At 42.1% G+C, this 26,632-nt stretch overlaps 2 protein-coding genes across 9 annotated transcripts in view; one reads left to right on the top strand and one right to left on the bottom strand.

The window, feature by feature from the left end:
- LOC308480537 (sterol O-acyltransferase 1-like) overlaps positions 1 to 3,112 on the bottom strand; it is a 308,289-nt gene extending 305,177 nt beyond the window's left edge. Inside the window, exon 1 of the mRNA XM_081012202.1 lies at positions 3,025 to 3,112. The gene's annotated coding sequence lies outside the window, so the exon portion shown is untranslated. The remainder of the gene's footprint in view (positions 1 to 3,024) is intronic.
- The window catches only part of KCNT2 (potassium sodium-activated channel subfamily T member 2), a 236,073-nt gene that overhangs the window by 133,584 nt on the left and 75,857 nt on the right, over positions 1 to 26,632 (top strand). For all 8 annotated transcript variants that reach the window (XM_081012068.1, XM_081012066.1, XM_081012063.1 and 5 more), the window contains 4 exons: positions 10,865 to 11,045; positions 13,384 to 13,548; positions 14,210 to 14,346; positions 21,053 to 21,116. In XM_081012068.1, the coding sequence (XP_080868194.1) occupies positions 10,865 to 11,045; positions 13,384 to 13,548; positions 14,210 to 14,346; positions 21,053 to 21,116 (547 nt within the window). The remainder of the gene's footprint in view (positions 1 to 10,864; positions 11,046 to 13,383; positions 13,549 to 14,209; positions 14,347 to 21,052; positions 21,117 to 26,632) is intronic.

Below are 26,632 nucleotides of genomic sequence, written 5' to 3'. Positions count from 1 at the left end.
AGAAGGCTTTGTGGGAACGGCACTGTACCACACAGAATAAAACTTTACTGTATGCATTAATTTTCTTAAAATCATTTAATTTTCTTCACCAGTTGTTATTATAGAGGAAGGCATATATACATATGTGTGGTATAAAAATCCATGCTCGCTAATGAGATGATAAAATGTTATGGCAAAATATTTTGTTAAAATATAAATGAATGATAAGGACTCATTTCAGACGTGCTCCCTTCCCCACACTAGTTTACATGTGCTGAAATGAAAGAGTTGGCTTGCAATTCACAGTCATGGTTGAGTCTTCATCACACAAAGATGATCAAATATGATCCAGTTGTTTTTTGTATGTGAGATGTGCACATGATTTTTCCCATTTCCCATAATCCTTATGCCTTTCTCTTTTTTGTAGAAGAGAGGTAGAAATGAGACAAATTAGAGCTGCAGAAATATGTTTGTACGCATGGGTCATGCCACAGAGCTCTTGCAAATTTTAATACTTGTTTAGAAAAGGGGGGTTTCAAAAAGCAATAGCTTACATGATAAGCAATCTGGCCGCCCCAGTCTATCTCAACTTGCTATGACTGGGAACATTTGATCCCAAGGCCTGAACCCATATCCCATTGTATACTGACTGTTACTAGGAGAGACAACCGGTTCTGGAAGAGAATCATAGCTTTTTGAATTCTGTTACTCATGTATGAATAGAGACAACAATTTGGGAATGTTCTCAGTAGGAAAAAGAAGAAATGCCACCTTCCAGAAGTCTCTGTATCAATTAAAACCGGACACGGGTGGCACTGTGGGTTAAACCACAGAGCCTAGGACTTGTCGATCGGAAGGTTGGCGGTTTGAATCCCCGCAACGGGGTGAGCTCCCGTTGTTCAGTGCCAGTTCCTGCCAACCTAGCAGTTCAAAAGCACGTCAAAGTGCAAGTAGATAAATAGGTACCGCTCTGGCGGGAAGGTAAACGGTGTTTCCGTGCGCTGCTCTGGTTCACCAGAAGCGGCTTAGTCATGCTGGCCACATGACGCCGGCTCTCTCGGCCAATAAAGCGAGTTGAGTGCTGCAACCCCAGAGTCGGTCACGACTGGACCTAATGGTCAGGGGTCCCTTTACCTTTACTTTAGTTCAAGAGGAAAATCTGTGTGTGTGTGTGTGTGTGTGTGTGTGTGTGTAAGAGAGAGAGAGAGAGAGACAGACAGACAGACAGACATCTTACTGTAAGCTAAACTGTAGCTTACAGCAAGACATGAGACAGAACATAGGTTAGGAGATAAGTTTGTAGAGCTTCTAATGAAAGGTATATTGTTACCTTTCATTAGAAGGTATATTGTTAGTCCAGATCATGGGATACACAGGTTGTTTGTTCCCTCATGGTCCCTGGAGTCTTGAGGATCCTACCACCACAAACATATTTGCTTAGCTATATTTCAGCAGAAACTGGTGTCCAGGACTTTGACTAAAATATTTATTTACACTTGAAGGCAAAGCACACTGTGCTCATGTGCTTTCCATTATGAGCTTCGGAAGAACTTTGAGGGGAAATAATGTTAGTTTTGTATTGCTTCCAATCATTACCAACTGCACAAAACTTATTTTCTGAACCAGGTAATTCTCTCACCATCTGCTGCTGCCAACAGAAACAAGAATATATGTTGTTGACACATGTCTATTAGACTTTTTGGCTAGTAATCGTCATAAAGCATCACTAGAAATTGGTTCAGAATCATTCATTATGGCATCTGCAGGTGTGGCAATTTCTTCTGAAAGTATATTTTACTCAAATGACCTTTTTGAATAACTTTTAGAAGCAGGCAGTGCATTCTGATTCAGCTGTGTTCTTATTTTCTGTCTCTGTGGCATTCCTTTTCTCACTCTGAGGTGCACATTTCATAGAATTTTAGGGTTGGAAGGGACCACGAAAGTTATCAAGTCCAACCCCCTGCAATGCAGGAATATTTTGCCCAATGTGGAGCTTGAACCCATGACCCTTGAGATTTAGAGTCTCATGCTTTACTGCAAATATTTAGTAAGCCTTCTAGTTTTAACACCCTCCCCCTTTGTCTTATTTCCTGTCATTGAGGAAGAACTCCAATTTCTTTTTTCCCCCAATAGGGTTTTTTTTATGTTACACTTAGGAAAAATGTACTTGCAAAAGAAAAAGATTGGCAAGAGGTTTGGTGTCAATACAGAATGAAAGTACCTCTTTACGGGAACTAGATAAAGATTTCGGTAAATAATGACTCAATGCTCCAAAGTTCAGGTAGTTTGTGAATGTGATTATTTTAAGAGGTTAGCAGTATCATTCTTCCCTCTCCTGGTGCTCACTTCTTCCTCTATCTCTGTGTATTACTGGCTTCTGGATGATAACTGCAGTTCTGTGGGAATTATTTGCCCTTGCCTTAGGGGACAAAGGTTACTATAACACGAAGTTAAATCTTCTCTCTTTCCAGGATATCTATATTCCTAGCAGCAAAATAATAATAATAATAATAATAATAATAATAATAATAATAATAAAACATGAAAGAACAGTATACAGACTTGAGTTATCATTTCAATCTTTTTATCTACAGTACTGTGATTTAGTTAAAGCAACTTACACATATCAGTAACAAGATGGTACATACCCACCGGCTCACAATCTAAAAGACTGAATGCAAGAGGAAAAGAGCTTGGAAGGGAGGAGGAAAACAGCAAACCCAAACACTAATTCTACAGCTACAGTGTTCTCTTAACAACCAACTGTAATGGCAAAGAGAGGAGAAACCAAAAGTTGCTATTCGTTCAGCAGAGCCTATGGGAAGCCCTGTAGTTCCATCTATCACTCTGCTATATTTTCATAGAATCATAGAATCATAGAGTTGGAAGAGACCACAAGGGCCATCGAGTCCAACCCCTGCCAAGCAGGAAACACCATCAGAGCACTCCTGACATATGGTTGTCAAGCCTCTGCTTAAAGACCTCCAAAGAAGGAGACTCCACCACACTCCTTGGCAGCAAATTCCACTGTCGAACAGCTCTTACTGTCAGGAAGTTCTTCCTAATGTTTAGGTGGAATCTTCTTTCTTGTAGTTTGGATCCATTGCTCCGTGTCCGCTTCTCTGGAGCAGCAGAAAACTACCTTTCTCCCTCCTCTATGTGACATCCTTTTATATATTTGAACATGGCTATCATATCACCCCTTAACCTCCTCTTCTCCAGGCTAAACATGCCCAGCTCCCTTAGCCGTTCCTCATAAGGCATCGTTTCCAGGCCTTTGATCATTTTGGTTGCCCTCCTCTGGACACGTTCCAGTTTGTCAGTGTCCTTCTTGAACTGTGGTGCCCAGAACTGGACACAGTACTCCAGGTGAGGTCTGACCAGAGCAGAATACAGTGGCACTATTACTTCCCTTGATCTAGATGCTATACTCCTATTGATGCAGCCCAGAATTGCAGTATTTTGTTGGAACTTGAGCCATAATTTTGAATAACCAATTTTTAAATTTCTGCACATGGCTGAGAGCCATGCTACATGTGTAGCACATTACATGGGGAAGCTGCCAGGCTTTGTCTGGGCACATAGTCCTTGCTGCTCTTTCAGTTCCCAAAATCTTTAAGGGAAAATCAGCTACAAGAGACAACAGAAGTGTGTATCTGAATTTGCTAGCAGCTCATCCTTGCCTATGAACATGGGCAGCTGGTGGCTGTACATGAAAGTACCATTACTAATGCCAGCTAGGGAGCTGTCTCTTGGATACGATCAGGAAGATTCCCAGAGGAAGAAGACATAAATGTTACCAGAGCCATTTGGAACTCTGGCCATATAAAAAACAACAACAAAAAAGCCTTGTTTGCAGCCATACTTCTGAGGTAATGTTTGAATTGGCTGTTATTTGGGTACAAACAGAAACACTTTCCCATTCTGCCTTAAACATTCAAGAAGGTTCCTTTCAAGATCATAAAATGCAATGCAATACTCTAGAACTTTCTTGTCACGGTGCCCTCAAATTCCATAGGGCATAGAATCCTGGAACCTCAAAGCCTTTTTTCTTTTTCTTTAAAAATTTGCAAAACATTAATCCTTAAACATAACTTTGCTGAATTTATAGACATCACAACCTTATTTGGGGGGTTGCCACATTTGCTTCCAAACTGATAGGCACTTAACTCCCTAAGTTTGTTATTGTTGTTGTTTAGTCATTTAGTTGTGTCGAATTCTTCATGACCCCATGGACCAGAGCACGCCAGGTACTCCTGTCTTCCACTGCCTCCCGCAGTTTGGTCAAATTCATGTTAGTAGCTTCGAGAACACTGTCCAACCATCTCGTCCTCTGTCATCCCCTTCTCCTTGTGCCCTCAATCTTTCCCAAGATCAGGCTCTTTTCCAGGGAGTCTTCTCTTCCCAAAGCATTGGAGCCTCAGCTTCAGGATCTGTCAAGTTTGTTATTAGGTGGAATAATTTCTAGACATTATCTAAAACTCAGATTAAATAGTAATAATCTACAGGCAAACTGGGTCTTCTCACATTATGCAAGTGATGTAGGAAATAGTTATCCATTGCACTCTCTTCAGATGAGTGTCTATATTTCGGAATGACACCGCAGGGCCACTTGCACAGATCTCTTCACCTTAATTTCACCTTCTTTCACGGGGATGCGTGTGGAGCTGTGGTCTAAACCACTGAGCCTCTTGGGCTTGCTGATCAGAAGGTTAGCAGTTCGAATCCCCACGACGGAGTGAGCGCCTGTTGCTCTGTCCCAGCTCCTGCCAACTTAGCAGTTCGAAAGCACACCAGTGCAAGTAGATAAATAGGTACCGCTGCGACGGGAAGGTAAACGGCATTTCTGTGCGCTCTGGTTTCCATCACCCAGTGCCCCATTGTGCCAGAAGCGGTTTAGTCATCCTGGCCACATGACCTGGAAAGCTGTCTGTGGACAAATGTCGGCTCCCTCGGCCTGAAAGCGAGATGAGCGCCGCAGCTCCCTTTGACTGGACTTAACTGTCCAGGGGTCCTTTACCTTTTACCTTTCACAGTAGGATTTTTGGCAGGTGGGACCCATGTGCTTGTCCCTATGGTGTCGTATGAGTTTGCCTCAGTGGTTTATTTGGCGATTAGGTAACATGAGCCAGTCCCTCAGAGACATTTTCATTTCATTCCTTAGTTTCTCACTTCCTCTCCCCCTTTCTTTTCAGACCTTTTACTTCACTACAGTTATCTCCTCTTCAACCACTGCCTAATCTGATACTGGTTTGTACCTAGGGTTATAGAAATACCCCCAGTCCCCCTCCCCGTCTAAATCTGCAATCCTAACCCCCTTTACCTAGGAGTATGCTCCACTGAATTCAAGAGGACTTACATATAATGATAAATGATTAAGCTTGCACAGTTAGTCTCTCTTGGCTGTCACAAAATTGGTTAAGATGCTCTCATTCCCTCTGAGCCAGAGTTTTCTTTGAGCCAGAACTCACTGCAACTCAGTTCTGGCACCTCTCAGGTGAGCGCTATTGCCCCTCTAAGAGAACAAGGGAGGTGTTCGTGGTGAGTTCCAACACCATTTTTTCTTGAAAAATAGCACCGATGGTAGCTTAGCATAACTTTCCCTCCCTAAACTGCGGCACTGAAAGAGTTTATTCTACAGTATACTGAGACTGTGTATCTTGGGATATACAAAAGAATAAATATGCTTTAGCTATAGCCTGTTGACGTTTATGAAAAGTCCTGATAACTTTGCCTAAGGTCAATTGAGTCTGAATTGGGTATATTCACAGTCCAGAGAGAACCTGGCAGTCATGGTCTTCTGAAATTTATGAAAAGACCTGTTAACTCTGCCCAAGGTCAATCTGAGTGTAATGGGTTCATCCACAGCCAAGAGAGAATATGGCAGAACACTGGGCATAAATTTTATTTTGGCAAAGAACAATTTAAAAATGAGCATAAATTAGTTTCACTGGGGAAACGACAACAAAAATGGTATTTCTGCCATATGTATCCAACATTGTCTACAGAATTACTTATGTAAATGTTGGGATATGGTATAAAGGCAAGCTATTAGATCCAAGTTTGCCATGCTTGAATTCCCTTCCAATAAATGGATTGCTGACTGACTTCCTGGGGATAAGATGGGGGGGGGGGGCGGATATGAAGTATGCTGCAGGCTTGAATGAATTTCTATATACACACTAGAATCTGAATACTGCCTAATTTTATGCTGTGGGCAAAGTCAGTGAGCCATCATAATCTTGATCAGACATAAACTGCCTCTTGGTAGTGCATTGCATATTTCCAATCCAAAATAGCATTCACTGAACAAATCCTGCCTGCTCGGGAAAATGTTTCCTGCTGAAATAGTACCATTAAGACTGCATGTGGCAGTCCCATTATTTAGATGTGGTCTTTCTGTGTCTGTTGCTACCTGATCCTTTAACACAGTGCTTCCCAAAGTGGGCGATACCACCCCCTGGGGGACACTGGAAGGATCCAGAGAGGCAGTAGTAGACTTGGGGGGAGCATTGAATAAAAATAAGGATGCGGTGGAAGCATAAGGAAAGAAGAGAAGGGAATTTTGAAAGAAGAGAAATTTTGAAAGAAGAGAAGGAAATTTCCACCTGTTATGTAATGACACATCCAGGTTGGACGCCATTGTGGGACAGTGACCATGCCTCGTATTGGAGGCCAGGGGTTTTCCTGGGCTTGGGTGAACCATTTTCAGCTTCACCGAGGCTCAGGAAGTGGATCATAGCTTGTCTGCCTATTTACAACTTCATCTTTCTTTACTGTGTTGTAGGATGGAAATCCCACTTCTGACACATCCTTTTATGGGACGCGGGTGGCGCTGTGAGTTAAACCACAGAGCCTAGGACTTGCCGATCAGAAGGTCGGTGGTTCGAATCCCTGCGACGGGGTGAGCTCCCGTTGCTCGGTCCCTGCTCCTGCCAACCTAGCAGTTTGAAAGCATGTCAAAGTGCAAGTAGATCAATAGGTACCGCTGCGGTGGGAAGGTAAACGGCGTTTCCGTGTGCTGCTCTGGTTCGCCAGAAGTGGCTTAGTCATGCTGGCCACATGACCCAGAAGCTGTACGCCGGCTCCCTCGGCCAATAAAGTGAGATGAGCGCCACAACCCCAGAGTCGTTCGTGGCTGGACCTAATGGTCAGGGGTCCCTTTACCTTTACCTTTACCTTTAGGATGGAGGTAGACATATTGATACATAAAAGAATGCAAATTTGTTACTGCATCTTCATTTGTTTGCTTAAAGAAAGTAGATTTCTGAGGGGCATTGAGTAATTTTTCTCTAAAAAAGGGGTGGTAGGTCAAATAAGTTTGGGAACCTCTGCTTTAACAGAAGGTAAAAAAGAAAAGAAAAGGTAAAGGACCCCTGGACGGTTAAGTCCAGTCAAAGGCAACTATGGGGTTGCGGCACTCATCTCACTTTCAGGCCAAGGGAGCTGGCGTTTGTTCACAGAATGCTTTCCGGGTCATGTGGCCAACATGACTAAACCGCTTCTGGTGCAACAGAACACCGTGACGGAAACCAGAGTGCATGGAAACACCGTTTACCTTCCTGCTACAGCGGTACCTATTTATCTAGTTGCACTGACATGCATTTGAACTGCTAGGTTGGCAGAAGCTGGGACAGAGCAACGGGAGCTCACCCCGTCGTGGGGATTCAAACCCCAGACCTTTCCATTGGCACACCCAAGAGGCTCAGTGGTTTAGACCACAGCACCACCCGTGTTTACCTTTACCTTTACCGTTAACAGAAGATGCTTGGCATTGAACATTGGTCCTTCTGCATGCAACATGCATGCTCTACCTGAATTATAGTCTGTCTGCACAACATATGTCATATATATAGCATACAGGACTGATCCATATGCCATGGAGAGCAGAACACCATATACCAGTATTATATCTACTGGTAAAATTACATTTCTTTGTAAGGATTTCTTACAAGTGCATGTGCATCTCACAGCAAGCATAATGGCTTGCCTGTTTGAAACAATTCTCTGCAGAGCTTTCATTTCACCTCTTAACCCTTTTCTTTCAGAAGCAGTTTGTGCATTTAGCCACAAGTCATTGTGATTACCCATTGGGTGATGCGTTATTATGCATGTGTATCAGTCCTTTGCAGATTCATCTTAATATATGAAATTCACTAACAGATGCAGTGTCAAAGTTAGGCATTTCAAATAAAGTTCATTTGAAGAATTGATTTCCATTGTTGTGTACGCAGCACCTGACATTCTCTGCTAAGCATAAATACAGCATGTAGAACCTAGGAATGAGGCAAATTGGCTAACTGCATTTGCTTGCAAAATCCATATCCATGCCCATTCTGTGTCCACGTTTAAAAGCCCTGGCAGCTAGTCTTCAGCACCTGGTAATTTTTACTCACCTGGCCTTGCCTCTGGGACCACACAATTCTACCTAACTGAACAAGGGACATAAGCCGATAATAATAGCATTTCTTCACTGCACAGTCAAATTCACAGTGTTGATTAACAAAATATGGTGGTTTAAATCCCTTTTTAGGTTTAAACTCCTAAAAAATGGCTGTAATGCAACAAGTTCTCTAACAGAAAATGTAATTTCTCTAACAGAAAATATCAGGAATGGGGAGAAAATTACGAGACCCTTGTACAACTTTTATTTCAGCTGCTTAGTAGATCCTACCAATTCCAAGGTGTCTATCAGCTTTTGAGATACAGTGGTACCTCGGGTTAAGTACTTAATTCGTTCTGGAGGTCCGTTCTTAATCTGAAACTGTTCTTAACCTGAAGCACCACTTTAGCTAATGGGGCCTCCTGCTGCCGCTGCACCGCCACTGCACGATTTCTGTTCTCATCCTGAAGCAAAGTTCTTAACCTGAGGTACTATTTCTGGGTTAGTGGAATCTGTAACCTGAAGCGTCTGAAACCTGAAGCGTATGTAACCTGAGGCACAACTGTATACATCTGGCAGAGAACAAGTTCTGGCCGGGTATGGCAAAGCGTTTCCTTGCCACATGTCGGCAACCACACCTATTGCGCCACAGCTAGCTCTGCCATTAGGCAAAGTGGTGCTAGAGGATCAGAAGTGGGGGCAGCAAGTTGCTGGGCAAGTAGAAACCCTCTCCGCTGCAGACTCCAAGTGTAAATATGTGTACAATAAACCGTACAGTGGTACCTCGGGTTAAGAACTTAATTCGTTCTGGAGGTCCGTTCTTAACCTGAAACTGTTCTTAACCTGAAGCACCACTTTAGCTAATGGGGCCTCCTGCTGCTGCTGCGCCGCCGGAGCACGATTTCTGTTCTCATCCTGAAGCAAAGTTCTTAACCCGAGGTACTATTTCTGGATTAGCGGAGTCTATAACCTGAAGTGTATGTAACCTGAAGCGTATGTAACCCGAGGTACCACTGTAAAGGGGTAATATTAATATTGAAATACATGAATTTTAAAGACACCCAGAAGTCACTTTTAAAGAACACACAGAACATAGCATGAAATGGAGTACATTATTTAAAGTTTTCTTTTTCCCCCTACCCTGCTCCTTTGGTCATATCTGGAAAAACGGCAGTCCACTATCTAAACTGTTGTAGCACAAGAAGGAAAAGTATTTGCAGGGTGGGGGTAGACTTCAGTACAAGTGCTGAGAGCCCCTCCACATTCATCCTGGTTAGCTTGCACAAAACTTAATGGAGGTTACATTATATCCCGTCTTCACTAAATATTTGCTTTGCTTTGTTTGTGGGGCTGCTATACAACAATAAGTGTTTGTATTTGCTAGCAGGGTGCCTACAATTCTTCCCTTAGTCACCTCATAATTTTTAGTGCATTCCGAGCCGTCTTTACCTGGGGGTGCAAGGGGTGCGGGGCACCTGGGCGCTGAATTCTGGGGGGCGCCAGGCCCCCGCCGCTGAAGCATATTGTATTGAGCCGCTTTGCGGCAGCGGGGTCAGCGGCACCTTTGACACAACTGATCTTGAGCCACCTGCCTGCTAATGCTGCTGCAGGGAGAGTTCTCTGGAAAGCCTCACTCACCAAAGCCGGGAGGAGGGGGAGTGACAGGAAAGAGGGAGAGACAGACAGAAAGAGAATGCGCCTATTTAGCGATGGGAGCGTGCCCAAGAAGAACTCGTATATGCACGCTCGCAAGGGCCCTCCCAGCTCCTTTAGAAATAAGGTTGCTTCCACAATGAAAGGCTGCCTGAGATGGCTGTCTTACGTATGCACACAATGCGCATCTCAATGCGCCCATCTCATTTTTCAGACACCTCCCTGTGACCGTAAGCGCATGCATGGAGTCTTTACACCGATTCCCAATGTGTTCTTTGTCTTCTTTGGAAAAGCTGGTTTTAAACAAAACACACACACAAACTCCTTTTGGAGCCGTGCATTTGGAGCGTTATTTATCAAATGATAATAGTGACATAAGGCATAATAAAACTTAATTTGGGGGCTAAACTAAATTTGGGGGCGCTGGGTGGATCTGTGCACCCTGGCAGTGCATATCTAAAGACGGCCCTGAGTTCATTTCCCCAACACTTTCCAAAGCACAGAAAGCCCTTTATAAAAAGTGGACGCGTTACACCAGGGTAACAGAATGCATTTATTCCCCAAACCTAAAATTCTGATGTGCAACTGGATCCCTCCTGCAAAATACTGACATTCTGGAGCAGTTCCTGGCTACAAGTTCTTCTAATGGACAGGTGGGGAAGAAAAGGAAAGAAGGAACCAAAATTTTCTGCCATGTTTGTGAATTGTGAAATATTATTATGTTGACAACAAGTGTATTTCGATGTGTGCCAAAGATTTGATCCCCTTCCAAGCATAATTGTCCTAGTATGTATCTACCCCTAGTTACAGGTGTTGTTTCTGTTTTTATTCATTCTTTTCTTTACATAGTATTTGTGGAATTCAACATCTGGAACGAGCAGGGAACAAGCTGACACTCTTTGACTCCCTTTATTTCTGCATAGTGACATTTTCCACTGTGGGCTTTGGGGATGTTACTCCCAAGATCTGGCCTTCAAAACTGCTCGTTGTCATTATGATCTGTGTTGCCCTTGTGGTGTTGCCAATACAGGTAATTTTTCCCCCTCGTTATAGAAAAGGGGTGGGGTAAATAGGGATGCATTGTTAAAAGTGAAATGTTCATTTTACACCATTTTTTCAAAATAGCCATATACGTATTCTTCCATTTACCGTATTTTTTGCTCTATAAGACTCACTTTTCCCCTCCTAGAAAGTAAGTGAAAATGTGTGTGCGTCTTATGGAGCGAATGCAGGGTGTGCATCTATCCCAGAAGCCAGAACAGCAAGAGGGGTCACTGCTTTCACTGCGCAGTGATCCCTCTTGCTGTTTTGGCTTCTGAGATTCAGAATATTTTTTTCCTTGTTTTCCTCCTCCAAAAACTAGATGCGTCTTGTGGTCTGGTGTGTCTTATAGAGCAAAAAATACAGTACGAACAAAGCATCAGTTTCTGGTGTTTCCTCTTTACTGGAGAAGGTTTCTGTTGATATTGAAACAAGCATTGAATACATTTTTCACATCTGCTTGGGATGAGTGAGCTTTTGTCTTTGTTCCATTGAAGCATGTATGGATGTATGCAACTAAATCATATTCCGTTCAGTCCCCTTGAAATCAAAAGAATTAAACTAGTATCATGCCCACGGATTTCACTTGGTCCACTCTGAGTGTACCTTGGCTAGTTTAAATCCCTAGATCCTATACCTTACTTTTGGAAGAAATTAGTTGTTTTTTACTGAGAGGTATTTAATGAATTAAAATGTATTTAACTTGTATTCTGTATTTCTTGTTTAGTTTAAGAGAGACTGGATGAGGAACCAAAAACACCTGTTTCAGAAGCAGAATGTGTATGTGTGTGTGTTGCTGATTCCTTGCTTCTCCTCACTCCTAACCCTCTCACACACTCACTTCCCTTTTATTTATTTATTTTGCAAGCGCATCTTTGGCCGGTTTTAATTTCCATCCAGATCTTTATTGCTTAGCCGAAGGCATCGCGAGTCATTCGACAGTGCAGTAAAAATGTGGAATGTGATTAAAACATAAACTCATTGCATCCACACAGAATGATGCACTGAGTACAGAAATTTGATACAGATTGTAAACAATTATTTTTTAAAAAAACTTCACTAGGAATTTAATTTTCAATGTTTATTTCATCTTTAACATAAAATGCAGGTATAATATTCCCCACTCCATACGAGACAGGGGGAATTGGAACCTGTCAACCACAGTCAACCAATTAATTACTTTTATTTATTTAGGATATTTGTTGGCTATTCTTCTGCAAAAGCTTCTCAAATCAGCTTACAGTAATAAAGGCAATAAAATTCTTTGAGGGAAGCCATGACTGTTTAAAGTGACATGATACCTTTGATCCAATAAGGAGTTCACTGTGTGTTTCTGCACACAAGGCACAAGCACACAAAGTCATTGCAAGTTATAAACCCTGGGCATTTTGATGGTGGTTCTTGTCGATGATATTTGCTTAATGATGAGGATTTGTTTAGTACAGTTCCACCTTGGATCCCAAATGTCTTGATACGTTTGCAAACCTGGAAGTGAGTGTTCCAGTGAATGCTGCAAACCTGGAAGTGAGTGTTCCAGTTTGTGAATGTTCTTCGGAACCCAAACGTCCGATGGGGCTTCTGTGACTTCTAATTGGCTGCAGGAGCTTCCTGCAGCCAATCAGAAGCTGCACTTTGGTTTCCGAACATTTTGAAAGTCGAACGGACTTCCGGAACGGATTCCATTTGACTTCCAAGGAACGACTGTATTAGAAACCCATAACAGTATAATAAACTCCTGGCATCATTTGCAGTTCTTTATGATTTAGCCTTTGGCAAGCATGCACACTGTGCTCTGTGGCTCAAGACATTTCACCCCACAATCTTGCCTCTCCTATCCGAGCCACTCTTCACATACCTTTCAGTTCAAGGATTGTACTTCTTCAGAATGCAGTTGGAAAACCGTATCAAAAATTCTAGCTTTCCAAATGCAAGTAGATTAGGCTATAGCCCAATCCTCTGCCTGAAGTCCTACCTTTGCATAACTAAGAAGCTTTACTGTGAAGGGAGCCTCTAAACCTGTGAATTTGGATTTGCTTTTTGCTTTCATATAACATATATATTATAACTCTTGCTGACAGTTCTTCCATGCATGACTATCATTCACTGAGTGCTGAATCAATGTGTGATTCGCATATGTGAATGAGCCATAAACCATCAGATTAAAACAAATAAAATAAAATATATAAAATAAAAGTTTCTAGGCAACTGGACCACAAGGTCTCTCTGTGTCTACTCTGTTGGCTCCATGGGATCTACATATTTGACATTTGCACTGAAATATACACAAATCACTCTTACCTTTCCATTTTTTATTTTTTATTTTGCAGTTTGAACAGCTCGCTTATTTGTGGATGGAAAGACAAAAATCAGGTGGAAATTATAGTCGACACAGAGCTCAGACAGAAAAACACGTGGTGTTGTGTGTCAGTTCTCTTAAGATTGACCTCCTCATGGATTTCCTAAACGAATTCTATGCTCATCCTAGGCTACAGGTAATCCAAGCAGATCAGAATATCAGTTGAGGCAGAAATCTCCTGCAGACTATCTTCTAAAACGTTTAGTTCAGGCATGACTTGAAATGTTCATATTGGCCAGCTTCACTAGACCAAAAGTCAAGCAGCATTAACAAAAAACTATTGTATTCCAGATGTTCAAAACCGATAGAGCACCCAATTTTTCCTTTTGTTGGGGTTTCTGGAGCTTGTTCAGTGCCCATAGCTATTTCTATTTTTATTTTGGAATGGTGAGATGTCTTTGGGAACATGTAAAATTCATGTTTCCTTCTGCAGAACCACAGATTGTTTTCCATGGCATGCAATGCTTAAAAAAACCAAACACTTTGCTTTGGGAAGTGAATTGTATTCATCACAGCGTGGTGCATAGCTTTCTACTTCAATATCTTGCTGGGCAGCTTTGGCATCAGCGAAATCACCGTGGAACTAAATAGCATGGGACCATTTCCTTTCGTTTCCTTTTTTTTAGAGAACCTGAAAGTGAATATAAATTACCTGTCATAAATGTTCCTTTCACACCACCAGATTTTTAGCTACTAAAAGTTTTAAAAAACAAAACAGTGTTCTACTGGCAAAAGATATATCCATATAGCATTCTCTTTTGCTCTTCCTCTGTTCCTTCTCATATGTGTTTTTGCAGGACTACTATGTGGTCATATTATGCCCCACTGAGATGGATGCTCAGGTTCGAAGAGTGCTCCAGATTCCAATGTGGTCCCAAAGAGTTATCTATCTTCAAGGTTCCGCACTGAAGGATCAGGATCTGCTAAGAGCTAAGTAGGTCAAAAATATCAGTGCTATTTTTTATTTCTTTCCCCCCTTTCTTTTGCTGTTTGTTACATTATTTTTATCTTCATTAATAACTGCTAGAGGCAAAATGGAAAGCAGGAGTTGCTTGAAATCTTATATCGTTTGGGATAGTCATTTCTCCTAACAGTGTCAAGAAACAATGTTTGAAATTCTAAGGATTAGCAAATCAGTTTTGAATTTTACTGGTCCAAAATTTCTCTGGACTGTCTTCTTACTTTATTCCTGTTGTGTTTTGCTTTCAAAACTGTTTCCGCGGGGTCTTTGGGCCAAAGCAGAGAATGTGTGAATGTGTTTTATATATAATTTCTTAATTTGGTTTCATCTGAATTAGTGGAATTGCCTTAGGGAAAAGTACACCCTTAGGGATACCTTTATGTATTATGCACAGGCAAACCTGAGTTTACCACTGAATAGCAAGCTGCCAGCCATCATGACTCCCTAACACATAGTGCCTGTATAATAGACTTATTTATCACATCCACACTAAACTACTTTGAGTGTGATATCATCTTTGGTGATGGGGGGTCAAAGAAGACTGACACCCCACAGTTCTGCTAATACATTGAAGATGGATGGGGTTAGTTTTCCTTGAGAACAGAATGACAATAACAAGTACAGTGGTATCTTGGTTCTCAAATGCTTTGGTACTCAAACAACTTGGAATCCAAACACTGCAAACTCAGAAGTAAGTGATCGGGTTTGCGAACTTTTTTCAGAACCCGAACGTACTCCGGTTTGAGTGTTACACTTCCGGTTTGACTGCCGCACTTCCATTTTGAGTGTTACACTGAGGTCTGTCTGTTTTTGCTATTTATTTTGCATTTTTGTCTTTGCGGCTCTTTTTTTGTTTTGTTTTTGTGACTGTGTGCAACCCAGTTCACCTACTGATTGATTGATTGATTGATTGTGTGACTGCAGTACATTGTTTATTGCTTTCATTTTATGCATCAATGGTCTCGTTAGATAGCAAAATTCATGTTAAATTGCTGTTTCAGGGGTTGTTTTTAAAAGTCTGGAATGGATTAATCCATTTTGCATTACTTTCTATGGGAAAGTGCGCCTTGGTTTTGGAAAGTTTTTTTTTTTTTTGGAACGGACTTCTGGAATGGATTAAGTTTGAGAACCAAGGTACCACTGTAGGTGGGAAAGTATATTATGGGTTTTAGCTTATTTCCGAACCTCGTTTCCTTTCTATCAGAGAAAATAACATTTCTCGGTTCGATGGGTGATATCCAATGGTGAAGGGAATTAGTGAAATGGGAACAGAGGCAATTTTGGGGTATTGCCTTGAAACTTCAAAGGTTACCCTCATTGTGTCCCTCTGTCAGTGGACACGATCATTACTGGAGACCTGCCAATGTGATTAAATGTTCTGTTTTCAAAATTTCCCCTCCCCTTACAATATGCAATGAAATTGCTTTAGTCCTTATTTTTAAAAAAGGACTTGGAGCAGCTTTGGAAGCAGCCATAGAAGCAGCAATTAATCATGCTGTACTTTTAATGTAAGGATTTTTCCTTTGTTTTAATTCTTGAGGTAGGGCGTTTCCTGCTTTGTGAAAGTATATGAGAGCCGTCCCCATCAGGCAGGCAGATAGAAAACTAGGCTCAATGAGTATCTAATGTAATCGACTTCACTGATCCTGACCTCACATCAGCTGTCTTAAGATGTCAGTCAAGTCATAGAAGGGGAAAGAATCTATCCATCAATTTATTTCTGCTTTTCACCTGCATCAGCTTTGGACCTGTGCTTTGCTTATGTAAATAATTCTAAATCTGGGGCCTTGTGAGGAATTATTATCTCAGAATGGTGTGAGCACTTGTTTGACACTAGAAATGTAATCACCACCAGTTCTGTTACCACATTCAGTTTTTCTCTGCTATATCTAGGGCTACAATGCAATGCTGGTGAGTTGCTGTTAAAAAGAGACTTATCCAGAATCTAACAAGCAGTGTTAGAAACTGAGATATGAAAGCTAAGATCTAAATGGCACCTTAAACCTAGGTTATGGGGGCAACAATGGAATGTCTAGGTGCACTTTATTTATAACAAGAATACAAAGCTGAAAATGAATGAACTGCAGCTAAAATAATAGGTTCATTTTTCACATGGTCTACTTCTTCCCCTGCCCACCCTCCTAATATTCTTAAGAGGGTCTCTTCTCCAGCCTCAGAGAGTAGCTGGAAGTGGGGAGGCAGAAAAAGATCCCCCTTTCCTTCCACTCAGCAGTTTTAATCTGAAATCTTAAGTACGAAAGAAGGGAATGTGTAATTAAAGATAAAATATGGATGATTCTCAGAGACGCTGAAGGAAGTTCAAAAAGAGACAATTTGTTGAAATTTGGATAAAAATGTATAATTGTATGGAAAACCAATAAAAAATTATTAAAAAAAAGAAAAGAAATCTTAAGTGCAGTAGTGCACCCAGAGCTCAGAAACTGCTTGTAATAATAATAATAATAATAATAATAATAATAATAATAATGTTGTTGATGATGATGTAGTATACTCCGCCCATCTGGCTGGGTTTCCCCAGCCACTCTGGGCAGCTTCCAACTGAATATTAAAAACATAATATAGCATCAAACATTAAAAACTTCCCTAAACAGGGCCGCCTTCAGATGTCTTTTAAAAGTAAGATAGTTGCTTATTGCCTTGACATCTGTTGGGAGGGCAGGTGCCACTACCAAGAAGGCCCTCTGCCTGGTTCCCTGTAACCTCATTTCTCACAATGAGGGAACTGCCAAAAGGCCCTCAGTACTCAATCTCCATGTCTGGGCTGAATGTTGAGGGTGGAGATGCTCCTTTAGGTATACTGGGCCGAGGCTGTTTAGGGCTTTAAAGGTCAGCACCAACACTTTGAATTGTGCTCAGAAACGTACTGGGAACCAATGCAGATCTCTCAGGACTGGTGTTATATGGTCCTGTGGCAAAATGTGCCTAGAATAATGGGAGTTTCAAACACTGCTAACAACTGATTATGGGTTGATCTGTATAATGCAATCCCATCCAAGTAAGATGTACACTGAGTTAAATTTGACTTGCTCCCAGGCAAGTGGGTATAGGATTGCAGCCATGGCATTATCAATGGCATTTGTCTGCTGCCTCATAGCATAAAATTCTGTGGGCATTTGCATGGGAGTAAAATCAGTTGAACGCACTATGGTTTACTTTTCAGCAAGTATTTCTTGCAGGGAGAGAGAATCTGTGATGCTCCAGAAATTGTTAAACCACAACTTCCATAATCTTTGATGGCTGGCCATGTTTGCTGGGGCTCATGGGAGTTGGAGTCCAAAAAGCCACAGGTTCCCATTCCTGCTATATACCTGGGAATACCATTGAAAACAGTGGTGCTTACTCTTGAGCAGACATGTACAAGATCACATTATTAAGAGGAGTAGGCCAGCTCTATGAACCTGAAATTGCCTCCTTTTTTTTTTTAATAGTTAGTAATTACAGGATACACTTCCATTTCTCTGGGAATATACTACGGATGCATGCCTAGAAACCATTTATTTTTTTTTGGGGGGGGGGGTTATTAATTACCCCAAATCAATTTGAAAGAAAAAAGTAGAAAGAAATAGTTTCTATATATTTTGGGAGAGAAATAGTGCTTTAAAAAATCAGTGTTCAAATGCAGTCCAAGATTCACCGTTTTTGCGTGTTGAGGCTTCCATGCCACCCCCCAAAAAAATTCACACATCACACATCAATTTTTGTTTAAGGTTTTTGGCATAATTTTGGCCACAACTTTATTCAAATACACACATGTGAGTGGTTGCTTAGGCATTGTGTTATGACTATCTGTCCTTGCCCCAGGGACAGAACTGACTTTCGGAATCCAGCGGAAGCCAGCGTGGGAAACAAGTATTGGGTGAGAAATGAAGCTGGTCATCAGTCCCTCACTTCTCACGCTCATGCCCCCTGGGGCTTGCACGGCCCAAGTCCGATGCCAGGGACAAGGACGAAAAGAATGGCAAGCCCCTGGATTTCTTTAATGGAATTCCCTTTCCGCACCACCATTAGAGGGGTAGGCACTTACCCCTCCACCAACCAATCTGAACCAATGCCTAACCGCCAACCTTACAAGTTGTGACGATTTGCTACGCAGTAGGCAAAAACCAAATGGCACCAGCCAATCAGCCAGATAGCATAATTCCTACCACGCACCTGCACCAAGGCAGACGACCCCATGACAGGCATAGCAAGGTCAAGCAAACACCCCCCCCCCATTACAGGGAGGGTGGGCAGGTGATCCGGTGCAAACAGCCAAGAGGACGCCCAACGTTGGGCATCCAGCATTTAAAGTCTCTGACCCCACCTCCAAATTGGCAACATTCAAAACTCCCCAGCGACCCAATTTAACCACTTTGCTGCCTGGGTTTTATCCAAATCTGCCCAGCAACAACGGGGGGGCTTGTATCCCCAACCGCAACACGTGCTCTCTGCTATGGAGAACACGCTTTGTCATGTTCCATGTGCTACACGGTGAACTTGTACCAAAAGACCTGTCCCTTAAATATAATCACAGGAATTTTATCCTATAATAACCCCAAAGCCAAGCAACTACAAGGATGTACTTTTCTCCCTGCAAAACATGTAATCGAATGTACCCTTCACAAGAGCATTTTTAATGCTTTGTGTGAGAGGCAGCATTGTGGGAGCTTAATAGGCCATATTATAAGAAATGTAGCCCAAATAAACCAGGAAGTTGCTAAGCAGCAGTACGTCTGTCTCTCTCTATAATGAGGATATAGTAAAAGATAAGAAGCCAGTAACCCTTCTAGTAAATGAAGTGTTAGGTATGTTTTGGCTGCTAGTAGCACACAAAAAAACCACCCTAAATCTATTCTGTGGCTCATTATTCCAATTTGCATACAATTCGGTAGTCTCTCTATTGAAAAATGTTGCATGTCAGGATTGCAAAAATTAGTGGCTGTGTAGTTCATCTTTTGTTAAAAGCAGCTGCATGGGAATTCTTTTCAAAGCCATTTGTTCCATTCTTTCCTGGAAGTAATTTTGGCTCTCTTGTTTTCAAGTGTTTAATAGGGGTGGGGGGGGGAAACTAATAGAGGACAGGGTGTGTGGTGCTGATGGAGAGGACCAGGAAGATTCGGGAAGGGGTGTAAAAATAAGATTGCTTCCACAACTGATGGGATGGGTGGGCTTTGGATTCTAAGCTCAGCTCCCTGAGCAAAATCACCAACAGCTTCCTTCCTAGGATGCCTTTTGGAATATGAATAGATTTAAGATCCTGCACAGTTTGTGTTTTCACTTGCAGTGTTGGTCTCTGTGTGTTGCTGGACAAATCTGCCTTTTAAACCTTTTCCTAGCTACATACTCCAAACAATCAAGCATGAAAAACAGCATTTGTCTCCTCACACTCCGAGACCCTGTTCTCCGGAGGCCCTAGGCATAACTACATCTTACGGATTTGGTGCCAATTCCCTAAAAGACCTACTACTTCCTTCCCAGCGAAGAGCTTTTATGCTGGCAAGACTAAATGCTTTCCCCTCCGCAGTGTCCACAGGTGGATACTTGCAAATTCCTTATCAAGCCCGCCTGTGTGCCTGTAATCAAGGAGTACCAGATTCACTGGACCATATTCTTTTGGACTTCCCTTTGCACAGCAGATTCTGCAAACAGATGCTGAGCAAGATATTGGACCAGCGACCCATGGCTCTGAGAGAAAGCTAAATGAGGTTCCTCCTAGCGGATAGGGACAAGGACGTTACTGCCCCAGTGGCTTCCTTTTTAACCTCCATCTTACCCGAAAGGGTTCTTAATGAATCATCCCTCTAGGGAACAGACAGGTAGAACAATCGAGCACCTTGTCATCCTCAATAGCCTCACTCTTGTCCCTTCTAAATTTATCCTAGTGTTTTGAAATGTTTTCATTCGTAATGCCAATAAAGGTATTCACAACCTTTTCCTTTTCTCACTGCCTTTGGTCATTTAGGTTTGATTTATTTTTAACTTGCTTTCGTTAGCCAGAGTGAGCTTTCTTTTTTCCTTTTAAGTAAAGGCAGGAAATAAATGCTTTAAATGAATAAGAAACATTTGAATTTGCCCTAAGCCATTGATATTAGCTTTTGCCACTTGTGTTTGCCACAAGTCAAGCTTTGCCGTTACACTTACGAAAGCATGCCATTTCTGTTCCTTCTACTAATGTTGCAGCAGAACCGCTAATCTTATTTTAGCCAAAGTCCCTTTCAAGTTTGATTTGCTTACCTGACTGTTTCACGGTGTATTCATACAAATCCTTGGCAAGTCCTATCCAGAATGATACATTGGCTTTACAAATTCCATGCTGGGTCATTAGGAAACAGACTGGAAATAAAACATCCAGTAATTTAATTAGGGACAAATACAATTGAACAATGTGATTCTGTAACTGTTCTGGAATTGTGCCACCCATTTAGTTTTTTACTGGTTTAAATCTGTTTGGAAATCTGAATACCAGAGAAGAATTTTGCTCCTGCGCCATTTCCTTAAAGATTTAATGCTATTTAATAATAGCAGATTTAATGCTTTTTTTTTTTATATTTCCTTGTGTTTCACAAAACACATGCACCCACAGATTGTTAAAGTACTTCTCCACACTTCTGATGATGTCTCCATTGAAATCAACAGGCCGTGTGAGAATGTTTTGCTAATGTTTTCGTATGATTTTTAGGATGGATGATGCTGAGGCCTGTTTCATTTTAAGTAGCCGCTGCGAAGTGGACCGAACTGCAGCCGTAAGTTTTTCTTCTTTCTTTTTTTCGTAGTACGCATTTGCTTCTTCTGCGACTTCATTATTTGTTATGAATACATGGGCAGAAATCAGGAAGAGCAGTTAAAGTGTGTCCAGTTGCAGCAGCTGGATTAAAAACCACAGTTAAAATATATATATTAGGGTGAACAAGTCTCCACTTGATTTAATGGCGCTTGCAGATGCAGCAAGAAAGCGCATCATGGTCTTATCAAACCAACTTCACACTCCAGCTAACATGGAGGGAAAGGCAGATTCTCACCATTCCTGCTTCACTTGAACATCACCCAGTTCAGACATTACCCACAACAGTGTGGAAATTCAGTCCCTATGATCTGGTCTTGAATGACTCTGTACGGGTGAAGGTCTCACATGACTCCTGCTGATGTGCCATGTTTCCTAGGAAAAGGGCAACGCTTGCACAGGAAGGAACCGTAGCAAAAACCCTTTACCATCTGACCATTGGGAAATGTCTCCTCTGGTGATGTATTACTTGGACCCCATGTAATTTTTGAATCTTTTTTTACCTCCTCTATAACCAGTGCCTATGGGGAAGGGCCTTGTCGTGGCGGCACTGCTTATACCAACGCTTCCCCCTTTTTACAGTCTCATATTCATCATGTATTTCATTTGTGAACCTAGGCCCAGCCAAGGGTACTTCCGCTGAATTTCAAACTCCTGAAAGCTCCCTGCCTTTCCTACTGAAATAGACAAAAATTGTATCTTTATCTCCACTGCTCTTTGGATTCTTCGATTTCACAAATGGCTAAGCTCATCAGTTGGCAGCTCAATGGCAAATGGAGGGCCAGCATTGCAGCAGACCACATCTATGTGGCCTATCCACTCCTCTCTCCACCTGAAACACAATAAAAAGATTTAGTAGAAACTTTATCGATACCATAGCACTGATACACAAGGAAGAAGGCATGCAGTCTGCCCTCCATTATATTGATGTTCTATCACTTGACCATCTGGTCCAACAATTTTTTAAAATTTTATTTCCCCAGGCTTTTTATCATCTAGTGCAAGCTAGCTGTGCATTTTGTGTTTATTTCACTACCCTGAGTTAGTTGTCGCTGTTGTTTAACTGCTGTTTTATCCATTTTATTATTGTTGGTTTTATATTTAATGTTTCTTTCTGTCATTACCTTGTGGCAAGCCACTCTACTTTTTGCTGAGGGACAGCAGAAAACATTTTAACAGCCAAGGCACAGTCTGACCCCCTCCTTTGGTAATCCTCATAGAACCCAATGGTTGCCATTAATTTGATTCTGAATTAATTTTAGAATGAATTGATTTTAGAATGCTGTGTTACTTTTATTGTTAACCGCTCTGAGCCCGGCTTTGGCTGGGGGAGCGCGGCATAGAAATTTATTTATTTATTGTTATTATTATTATTATTATTATTATTATTTATTACAGCCTCTAGTATTTGAGACCAGACTAGTGTTTGGTTATCTGATGATACTGATAATGTGTATGAAGGGACACAAGTAGGGAATTGCTGGCATGGTTCCCAGGGGTGCAATGGCATTTCTTGAAGTCTTTCCCCAGTGCCCATTCATTTACATCTAGACCATGAGGTGAAGAGGGCTGCTAACTTTGTTTCTTTGTAAAATTACTTAGCTTAAGGAGGAAGTTTGAAGGGTTCTCCTCTTTCTCCTTCCTCTTTCAGCTCCACGCTTTTCAGTGCTTACATTCATTCTACTGACTTTTACACAGCTCCCTTGATAATTGAAGTGTGTTCTTCTTCCCTCCAAGTCTTTCTCCTTTTTTGTGTGTCTCTGTTGGGTAGTGGGGATGATCCAAGGAATGGGGATCATATAGGTTTGCCTCCAATCAGGAATTATATCCAGAACGATCAAACATTGGAAGGCCTTTCTCTGAAAGTGTGTAGTTCTTACTCTAAAATGTCAGCTTTTCAAATGTAATGGTAACGTCTGCCTCCAATTTTCACTTTTTTTTGGGGGGGGGGAGTGTGTTGGCTCTTAGAAGGCTTGAGAATTCGGTTCCTGGCCTTTACAATGTGACTTTCACGCTTACTGAATAGAGAACCGTATTTTCACATGGGGTTAAGTAGCTGCGCCATGGAAAAATATAAATCTTAAATGATTTCTGAAAAATAGGAAGCAGCATGCAGTTTCTTGCTGCTGCCCCTTTATTCACACTAACATAAGTCATTATAAAAGAAAAGCTACTTATGTTCATAGCTGTCAACTTTCCCTTTTCTTGTGAGGAATCCTATTCGGAATAAGGGGATTTCCCTTAAAAAAAGGGAAACGTTGATGGCTATGCTTATGTTACCTGCTTATTTAATCTATCTGCCATAAAAAAGTGGTGAGCAGGGTATATGCTCCTAGAGATCATTTATTTACCAATCGTGAAATAACAACAGATGTAGCAATGGAACTTTAGGGATGGAGGAACCTGTCTTGGACCAGGCCAGATCATTTGCTTGTCTAGCCCAACATTGTCCTCTCTCACCAGCAGAAGCTTAATGAGGTCTTAAGGAGAGGAATTTCTCATTCCACTGCTATCTGATTCTTTCAAATCGGATTGAACCCGGTATCTTCCATATGCAAAGTGTGAGCTATATTCCATCCCTTCGTATTAGACCAATTCACCTAATCACATTTTCCTTCAGTGGCCATTGCAAGCTACCCCATGCATACCTTCCAACACAATGTGGACAGAATCCAGGAAGCCATCTTCCAGATCAACACATTTGTCACGTGACCTGCATGAGGTTGCGGCCTCACCAAAAGCACTTTTTGCATGCATGGCACCCCAAAAGTGTGTTTTGGGGAGCTATGCCCCTCCCCTGAAATAGCATGACATTGTGGTGGCCATTTTGACCACTGCCCAGGGCAGTTGATGGGTATGCAATGAATTGATGAGAGCTTGGCTGTATGTATTTGCTCTGTCCTCACTGATACACACACACACACACGCAGCCACTCTCATCGTGTAATTGTGATATTGGCTTCAGTGGTCTTGTAGGGAATGCTTTAAAAGTCAGGATATAAGTGAATGGTTATGGTTTGTGTCCAACTGAGTCATACTTAGAATAGACCAAATAGTATAATTAAATTAGTCGTGACTAACTTAAGCCCAGTGAGGTCAATAGATCTGTTCTTAGTTGGATGACACCATATGTATTAGAAAGATTAGGTCCTATTACAGTGTGTCAATTCATCTTTCTCTTACTAAAATAGAAATATTCCTTTGTTACTTTTATAAGTGAGCACAGAATTCTGGTCATTGGGCTTTAACTTTTCAAACTCAACTTTGTCTCTTTCTTAGTTGCAATCTGTGTAGTGGGTATCACGGGGGGGGCGGAATCTAAAGAAAATGAGACGCCACATATTAATATCATCTTACATGAACCTTAAATTCAATATAGGCATTAAGAGCAAATATATATTTTATTAACTGGGATGAAGGCGCAATGGTTTAATACAGATGCACCATTGTGAACTAACATGATAAGACCTTTTCCAACTATGCTGTTTTATTTTACTTTTAGAACTGTGTGAGAAACATTATTCCTGTCACAAAACCCATCCTGTTGAAATAGTTTCTAATTCTTATCAATTTAAGAGTCTGCTGAGACTAAACCGTGAATCCTACAAACAGAGAAAGCCAAACTCTGACGAACCATCAATCTTTCTCAAGTTGGGAATGACTTGCTGGTATCGTCCTGAGAGTAAATATTGTAATATCGAAAGAAGACATGAGGGCAACTCTAAAACATTACAGGGAAAATGAGTTTGTCACTTTCCAGAGGTGCTGAGTTCCATGAGATATTGGACATACGTGTGGTGTCACACATGCATCGGGAGGAGGCCGTGAGGCCTGGGGAGGCCCACCCCCATTGCAGGGAGGCCCGATGGGACCCAGTCCCTCAATATTGGGGGGGTTCAGCCCTGTCACCGCATACTTTGGGGGGCTGAGCCCCTAAGAGCTGGCACCTATGTTGCTTTCACATGGCTGCTTGGGCCCTGGTCCTTGAATGTGTGTACATGTATGCATGCCTTTGCTTTACATGTTTAGTGCATGCGCTTTTGACCGTTGCTACAGGAAGCACCAGCCATGGTCACTATGGATACAAATGTGATTGCTATGTAAAGGGAGTTTGCCTGTGTATGTTGACAGGGTTATGATAAGGGCTGAATTGAGAATAAGTGCCGTATTTTTCGCTCTATAGGACGCACCCGACCATAGGATGCACCTTGTTTTAGAGGGGGAGAACGGGGGGGGGGGGGGAATCTCTCTCTCTCTGTGCAGCGCCCCTTCAGCGAAGCGGCAGGAGAAATGGAGCCCCTTCCATTTCTCCTCCAACTTAGCTGAAGGGACACCTACCCTTCAGTGAAAGGAACCTGAAGCCTCCGGAGCACAGTGGGAGCTCCCATTGCGCTCTGGAGGCTTCAGGCAGCTATCCTGAAGGTGCACACCCGGAGGTGCACACCGACTCCTCTCGCTCTCCAGGCTTCAGCGAAAGCAATGCGAAGCCTCCGGAGTGCAGCGGGAGTGCTCCCACTGCGCTTCAGAGGCTTCGTGTTGATATCGCTGAAGCCAAGGAGCCTTCATTCGCTCCATAAGACGCACACACATTTCCCCTTAATTTCTGGAGGGGAAAATGTGCATCTTATAGAGTGAAAAATACGGTAATTACGACGAATACCCATTGAATGGGGGACTTAAGGTACTAAAGTGGTACCTTGGGTTACAAAGACCTCGGGTTACAGGCACTTCGGGTTACAGACTGTGCTAATCTGGAAGTAGTGCCTCGGATTAAGAACTTTACCTCAGGATGAGAACAGAAATTGTGCGCTGGCAGCACAGCGGGAGGCCCCATTAGCTAAAGTGGTACCTCAGGTTAAGAACGGTTTCAGGTTAAGAATGGACCTCCAGAACGAATTAAGTACATAACCAGAGGTACCACTGTAATGGCTACCTTTTCTCGCTGACTTCAGTGGGATCAAAATACGAATCAGGTGGTCTGAATACAGCTCCTGCAGTTGTGTATACAGTGAAGAAAGCGGGGGGAAACTAAACTGAACAAGCGCATAAATGTGTGGAAGCAGGATGCAACAGGGAACCAGGCAGAGGGCCTTCTCGGTAGTGGTGCCCGCCCTGTCGAACGCCTCCCGTCAGATGTCAAGGAAATAAACAACTATCTGACTTTTAGAAGACATCTGAAGGCAGCCCTGTTTAGGGACGTTTTTAGTGTTTGGTGTTTTATCGTGTTTTTAATATTCTGTTGGGAGCCGCCCAGAGTGGCTGGGGAAACCCAGCCAGATGGGCGGGGTATAAATAATAAATTATTATTAAATTATCAGTATCCTCACTTTATACAAGATGTATGAATTAAACAAATGTCATCTTCAGGCATACAGCACCACTCGCAAGAGCAAGAAAGGTGTAGGAGGCCAGGTCTTGTGGCAACTCCCCAAGGTTTCCATGTGTGCTGATTTCACCCCTTCATTTTTAGTCTTTGCA

This window comes from Podarcis pityusensis, assembly GCF_964106645.2.
Source record: "Podarcis pityusensis genome assembly, chromosome: 6".
Classification (NCBI taxonomy): domain Eukaryota; kingdom Metazoa; phylum Chordata; class Lepidosauria; order Squamata; family Lacertidae; genus Podarcis; species Podarcis pityusensis.
This window is presented reverse-complemented; position numbering and strand designations above follow the sequence as displayed.